This window comes from Dendropsophus ebraccatus, chromosome 9, assembly GCF_027789765.1.
Source record: "Dendropsophus ebraccatus isolate aDenEbr1 chromosome 9, aDenEbr1.pat, whole genome shotgun sequence".
Lineage (NCBI taxonomy): Eukaryota > Metazoa > Chordata > Amphibia > Anura > Hylidae > Dendropsophus > Dendropsophus ebraccatus.
The window spans coordinates 2877902-2885486 of record NC_091462.1 but is presented as its reverse complement, the minus strand read 5'-3'; the positions used below and the strand labels follow the sequence as shown (position 1 = coordinate 2885486).

Sequence of the window (7585 nt, the reverse complement as noted above, 5' to 3'; positions counted from 1 at the left end):
TGCGGGTGATTATGGGGGTTGTAGTGTACGCTTCTGTCTGCGGGTGATTATGGGGGTTGTAGTGTACACTCCTGTCTGACACACCTGCGGGTGATGGTGGGGGGATTTGCCGGCGTGGCCTCTGTATAAAGATGAAGCTGACTAATTGTTTTCTTTGTATCTCACCCGGAATCTGATATACGGCGTCTGCCAGATTGCAGGTCGGCTGCCTGGAGATTTGTGTCACTAGGGACGGGCAACAAACAAGACGCTGGATGCCAAGACACGAGCTGGCACCAGGCGAGGGGGCACAGGACTGGCAGCATGTGCTCATCAACTCGTTCACTGTCAGTCAATGGCTCTTTCTAATGGTGGCAGCTCGGGGGGTTGTTCAGGTTATTTGGGTGCGGGAGGAGATTTGCTGTAAAATCCAATTGTCTCTCCGCAGGTTGTTACTCCCCAACAATGAGTCACCGAGGTAAACAGCAACCGGTCGTCCACGCATGGGCGGCTCGTCATGTGCCGGGTGCTATGAGGTAATGGCACAGGTGAATCCAAGGCACGTGCCACACATCCCCTGAGGGCCACCCCATTCAGGACCCTCAGGACGCTCAGGGTGCTAAGGACCCTCAGGGCGCTCAGGACGTTCAGGACCCTCAGGATGTTCAGGGTGCTCAGGACCCTCAGGACGCTCAGAACACTCAGGACCCTCAGGACGTTCAGGACCCTCAGGATTTTCAGAGTGCTCAGGACCCCTAGGATGCTCAGGACCCCTAGGATGCTCAGGACCCTAAGGATGTTCAGGACCCTCAGGATGTTTAGAGTGCTCAGGACCATCAGGACCCTCAGGACTCTTAGGATACTCAGGACGCTCAGGACACTCATACTATCAGGATTCAGGATTTTTAACGATAAACTATCTCAAACAAGATTGTTTATCGATAACCTGAAATCATTCACCATATTACACAGATCGTAACAGTCGTTACGATCATTACTACAATCGTTATTGGGATCGTTACTATGATCGTTTACTCCTTATGATCCTAGCAAAACAATGAACAATGTGCAATTACACTGAACGATTAGTGAACAAATGCGAACGAATGTGGAATTACAGCGAACGATTAACTATAATTTTAGGTTTAGATCTAAATCAATGATTAACGACATATGACGATTTCTCGTTCTCAGCCTAAGCCTACTAACCCTAACCTCAGCCTAATCCTAACCCTAACCTCAGACTAACCCTACTAACCCTAGCCTCAGCCTAACCCTACTAACCCTAACCTCAGACTAGCCTCAGCCTAACCCTACTAACCCTAACCTCAGACTAACCCTAACCCTACTAACCTTAACCTCAGCCTAACCCTACTAGCCTTAACTTCAGCCTAACCCTAACCCTACTAACCCTAACCTCAGACTAACCCTAACCCTACTAACCCTAGCCTCAGCTTAACCCTACTAACCTTAACCTCAGCCTAACCCTACTAGCCTTAACTTCAGCCTAACCCTAACCTCAGCCTAACCCTAACCTCAGCCTTACCCTACTAACCCTAACCTTAGCCTAACCCTAACCCAGCCTAACCCTAACCTCAGACTAACCCTAACCTCAGACTAACCCTACTCAGTCTAACCCTATTACCCTAACCTCAGCCTAACTCTACTAACCCTAACCTCAGCCTAAGCCTACTAACCCTAACCTCAGCCTAATCCTAACCTCAGCCTAACCCTAACCTCAGCTATAACCCTACTAACCCTAGCCTCAGCTTAACCCTACTAACCCTAACCTCAGCCTAATCCTAACCTCAGCCTAACCCTAGCCTTAGTCTAACCCTACTAACCCTAACCTCAGCTTAAAACTACTAACCCTAACCTCAGCCCAACCCTAACCTTAGCCTAACCTTACTAACCCTAACTTCAGCCTTACCCTAACTCAGCCTAACTCTAACCTCAGACTAACCCTAGCCTCAGCCTAACCCTACTAACCCTAGCCTCAGCTTAACCCTACTAACCCTAACCTCAGCCTAACCCTAACTTCAGCCTAACCCTAACCTCAGCCTAAGCCTACTAACCCTAACCTCAGATTAACCCTAGCCTCAGCCTAACCCTACTAACCCTAACCTCAGCCTAACCCTACTAACCCTAGCCTCAGCTTAACCCTACTAACCCTAACCTCAGCCTAACCCTACTTAGTCTAGGAGGAGGGGTCAGTCCAGGAGGAGGAGTAAGTGGAGGAGGAGGGGTCAGTGCAGGAGAAGGGATCAGTGCAGGAGGAGGAGGGTCAATCCAGGAGGAGGGTCAGTCCAGGAGGAGGGGTCAGTTCAGGAGGAGTGGTCAGTGCAGGAGGAGGGTCAGTGCAGTAGAAGCAGTCAGTCCAGGAGTAGGGGTCAAACTAGGAGGAGGGTTAGTGCAGGAAGAGGGGTCAGTCAAGGAGGAGGGGTCAGTTCAGGAGGAGGAGGGGTAAGTGCAGGAGGAGGGTCAGTCCAGGAGGTGGGGTCAGTCCAGGAGGAGGAACAGTGCAGGAGGAGGGGCAGTGCAGTAGAAGCGGTCAGTCCAGGAGGAGGGGTCAGTACAGGAGGAGGGGTCAGTCCAGGAGGAGGGGTCAGTCCAGGAGGAGGGTCAATGCAGGAGGAGGGGTCAGTACAGGAGGAGAGATCAGTGCAGTAGAAGCGGTCAGTGCAGTAAAAGCGGTCAGTCCAGGAGGAGGAGTCAGTCCAGGAGGAGGGATCAGTTCAGGAGGAGGGGTGAGTCCAGGAAGAGGGGTCAGTCAAGGAGGAAGGGTCAGTTCAGGAGGAGGAGGGGTAAGTGCAGGAGGAGGGTCAGTCCAGGAGGAGGGGTCAGTCCAGGAGGAGGGTTAGTGCAGGAGGAGGGGCAGTGCAGGAGGAGGGGCAGTGCAGTAGAAGCGGTCAGTCCAGGAGAAGGGGTCAGTGCATGAGGAGGGGTCAGTCCAGGAGGAGGGGCAGTGCAGGAGGAGGGGCAGTGCAGTAGAAGCGGTCAGTCCAGGAGAAGGGGTCAGTCCAGGAAGAGGGGTCAGTCCAGGAGGAGGGTCAGTGCAGGAGGAGAGGTCAGTACAGGAGGAGAGATCAGTGCAGTAGAAGCGGTCAGTGCAGTAAAAGCGGTCAGTCCAGGAGGAGGAGTCAGTCCAGGAGGAGAGGTCAGTCCAGGAGGAGGGATCAGTGCAGGAGGAGGGTCAGTCCAGGAGGAGTGGTCAGTCCAGGGGGAGGGATCAGGCCAGGAGGAGGGGTTAGTGCAGGAGCAGTGGTCAGTCCAGGAGGAGGGTCAGTGCAGGAGGAGGGGTCAGTCCAGGAAGAGGGGTCAGTCAAGGAGGAGGGGTCAGTTCAGGAGGAGGAGGGGTAAGTGCAGGAGGAGGGTCAGTCCAGGAGGAGGGGTCAGTCCAGGAGGAGGGTTAGTGCAGGAGGAGGGGCAGTGCAGTAGAAGCGGTCAGTCCAGGAGAAGGGGTCAGTGCATGAGGAGGGGTCAGTCCAGGAGGAGGGGCAGTGCAGGAGGAGGGGTCAGTCCAGGAGGAGGGGCAGTGCAGGAGGAGGGGCAGTGCAGTAGAACCGGTCAGTCCAGGAGGAGCGGTCAGTCCAGGAGGAGGGATCAGTGCAGGAGGAGGGTCAGTCCAGGAGGAGTGGTCAGTCCAGGGGGAGGGATCAGGCCAGGAGGAGGGGTTAGTGCAGGAGGAGTGGTCAGTCCAGGAGGAGGGTCAGTGCAGGAGGAGGGGTCAGTCCAGGAGGAGAGGTCAGTGCAGGAGGAGTGGTCATTCCAGGAGGAGTGGTCAGTCCAGGAGGAGGGTTAGTGCAGGAGGAGGGGTTAGTGCAGGAGGAGTGGTCAGTCCAGGAGGAGTGTTCTTTCCAGGAGGAGTGGTCAGTCCAGGAGGAGGGGTCAGGCCAGGTGTGCTGTTTATCGCACACCAGTAGGTCAGTACTATAGTCTGGTTTGCTCTGGGATGAAGGTCCTGTATTCTGCACTCCCACCAATAGATCACTTTGCCTTGTGTAGTTAGCACAGCTGAAGGGAAAACTATTGAATGGGTGTAAGGACAGACCTTCTTCATCTAGTGAGGGTCCAGTGGCCCCTCATAAAAGGGTCACGTCACAGTTCTTTCTGTTTCCATTTAACATGACCTATTACACCAAATGATTATTGGCCAAGTACGGATGATAATTGTTGGTGTAATAGGGCCCTTAGGGAGAGAGATAGAGTGTGTCCTGACTAGTGATGATCGTAACCTCGGGATTTTCCAGGCTCGATCGAACTTGAACGTTCTCAAACCTGCAGCATTTGATTCCTGATGTCTTCCTGGTCCGTGGGGAAGGAGAAGACAGCCCGGGTACCGCCTGGAATTCCGGGATTCAGCCTATTACCTATCCCGATCATCTCTAGTCCTGACCACAACCATTTGTCCCTCTTTTCATCTCCAAAAAGCTGCCTCAATCCTGTAATCGGAGAGGAGCTTATGAATCTCGGGGTCGGTGACGTCAAGGCCCCGCGCGTCCACCGCCTTCGGAACAACCTGTGCGTGACTGTGGTAAACCAGGACACCGGGTCTGTGACTGCCCCTGCAAGCCAATGGAAAATCCAATGGGAGCATGACGTAGGTGACCAGGTATCTCCAGAGATATGTAAGAAACCTCTGTGCCCCATTACGTTCTCTTAGGGCAACAAATCTCTATCAGGTCTCGCTCATGTTGGCTTTGCGGCTTCTGTCAATTCTGCAGAGTGTCCACGGTCAGGGACGGGAGTCAGGAGTAAAATCCTCACCTCAAATTTGTGTACAGGTGGGATCCATCCATTCTGAATCGAAGAATTTGCTGATAATGGATCAGTTGTCATCTGATCATCTTGAGGCTTCCTTGGCTTGATGTCCACAACCCAGCGCTTGAGCTCAAGAGTTGGTCACATGGGGGCCTCAGTGTGCTCCTCAGTGTGTAACATTTAATTCCACGAGTTGTACTCCTGATGATGGGAAGGCTACCTGACTTTGCTGACTCAGCTGACGAATTACCCCACATAGACGATGCGTGAATATATCCAGTAGAGCCTCCAGAAAGGATGTATTTGCCCATCCAGTTCTCCCTTGGTGGCAGGGTTCTTTTTTGTTGGTAAGAGAGATGGGGGCCTCAGGCCTTGTATCACTTACAGGGAATTAAATAAAATAATGAACCAATTAAGAACCAGTACCCTCTTCCTTTCATCCCTGACCTCTTTAACCAAATGGTGGGTGCTCAATGGTTCTCCAAGATTGATCTTTGAGGAGCTTACAATCTTATTTGAATCAAGGAAGGGGATGAATAGAAGATAGCATGTAATAGTGTCTGAACACTGGTTTATCTGCTCCCTTGGTTTGGAGGACACACCCGACTTCACCTGCTGATTTCTGTCTGGCCATGTCAGGGTTAATCTTTGTTTTGGTTCTGCTGTGACTGACAGGTCTTTCTGCCAGTGGATGTGTTGTGTTCTCAGGTGTCTGTGGAGATCAGGGGGATGGTCCTATTAAGTCCTGGATCAGAGCCCCGGCCTCCTATATAACTAACCTCAGTCTGTGTTCTCATTGCTGGTTAGTGACTAAAGGTGCGTTTACACGAAACGATAACTGGCCCGATCGTACCATTAATGGTGTCGGAGTAACAATTTTTTTCATAACAATCAGCGTTTAGACGGTACGATATATCGTACGGAAAATTTGCTTTGCGATCGTTTTGCGACCGCTGAAGCCTATCTCACACATTGGTTAAATTGGCGAACGACTGTTTACACGGAACAATCTGTGAATTTTTTGTGAACGACAAACGACGATTTGAGAACATGTTGAAAGATCAAAATGAACGATTTCTCATTTGTCGTTTGATCGTTCACTGCGTTTACACGTATGATTATCGTTTGAATTCGATCGTTATCGCGCAAATTTGCACGATAATTGTTACGTGTAAACGCACCTTTATGGTCCTTTTACACAGAACGATTTTCGTTTGTTTTTGCACCATAACGATCTCATTTGAGCGACAATCATTCCGTGTAAACGCTGCAAACAATCAAGCGAGAAATCGTTCATTTTGATCTTTCAACATATTCTCAAATCGTTGTTGATCGTTCGCAAAAAAATCGCAGATCGTTCCGTGTAAACATTCTTTCAACGATTTCACCTATGTGTGATATAGGCTTAAGCAATCGCAAAACGATCGTATAACGATTTTTCCGTACGATGTATCGTTTTGTCTAAACGCTGATCGTTATAAAAAAACATTGTTCATTCAAAATCGTTAATCGTGCGATTGGGCGAATTATCGCTCCGTGTAAAACCACCATTAGTCTCTGCCTGCTTGTGTCTTCTGTTTTTTTTTTGCATCTCCTGATCTTTGCTTTGTATCTCTGACCTCCCTTGCTTGCCGCCTGCCCCTGACCATATTGCCTGGACTTTGACTACGCCTATTGGATTCTGATTTTCTACTTTTGCTGCCCGATTGTTGTGACCCGGACTGTTTACCATTCTTTATTGTGTTTGTTTGTCTGTCTTGTCCTGTGTGCACCTATACTAGTATAGGGAACGTCTTTGTGGTTGTCCGCGGCCGCCTAGGGCCGTTTGAGGCAAGTAGGCAGGGACAGTTGGTGGGTTTAGCGTAAGGGCTCACTGTCTTGTCCTGTCCCTGCAGTCCGGTTCCTGACACCAGAGGGCCACGTTGAGTAGCTAGTGATTCCCTTTGGAATGAGTAACGCACTGGCTGTCTTCCAGCATTTGGTGAATGATGTATTTCGTGAGCTATTGGGCTGTTTTGTGGTGGTATACCTTGTTGATAGTTTTTCATTTTTCCTCCTGACTGGGCAACCTATGTGCGGCATGTTAGAGAAGTTATGTTTGTGTATGCCAAGCTGTCCAAGTGCCTGTTTGGGGTCCAAAAGGTCACTTTCCTGGGGTATGTTATCACGCCTGATTCCTTCTGCATGGATGCCCTTAAGGTGGTCGCCATTGAAAACTGGGAACGTCCTACTGAGCTGAAGGCCCTGCGGCGCTTTCTAGGGTTTGCCAATTACAACCGCAAGTTCATCAAAAATGTCTGTTGTTTGCAAACCACTTACGGATCTTACCAGGAAAGTCAGTTGGACCCCAGGAGCTAAACTGGCATACGGATAGCTTAAATTATAAATATATGGATAGCTTACATTATATATATATATATATATATATAATATATATATATATATATGTCATGTCGGTGGCAAACCTCTGGCAGAAGTTCTCCATCTCTGAGCAAAACTATGATGTGGGCAATGGGGAACTCTTAACCATTAAATGGCCACTTGAAGAGTGGAGACATTTCCTTGAGGGAGCCAAGCACCAGACAACTCATTACCGATCCAAACATCTGCTCTATTTGGACAGTGACGAACGCCTGTCCCATAGACTCGGTGGCCATTGATTTTTACTTGTTTTAATTTCACACATATTGTGTTCAAAAAATGGACACGCTGACGCTCTATGGTGCAGTTTCAGTGCCAGTGATGGCCCCAGGGAAAGATCTTAGTCCTCCATCATGACCTTGATATTCAAGTTGGTAACTCACAAAACCAACAAACATTGCCCTCTCCAGCTCTCCAGCTCTCC

At 50.0% G+C, this 7585-nt stretch overlaps 1 protein-coding gene across 1 annotated transcript in view; it reads left to right on the top strand.

Annotated features, from left to right (window-relative positions):
* The first annotated feature begins 7190 nt into the window (after positions 1-7190).
* Positions 7191-7585, top strand: part of LOC138801083 (perilipin-4-like) — a 10077-nt gene continuing 9682 nt past the window's right edge. Inside the window, exon 1 of the mRNA XM_069983540.1 lies at positions 7191-7362. Coding sequence (XP_069839641.1) covers positions 7191-7362 — 172 coding nt within the window. The remainder of the gene's footprint in view (positions 7363-7585) is intronic.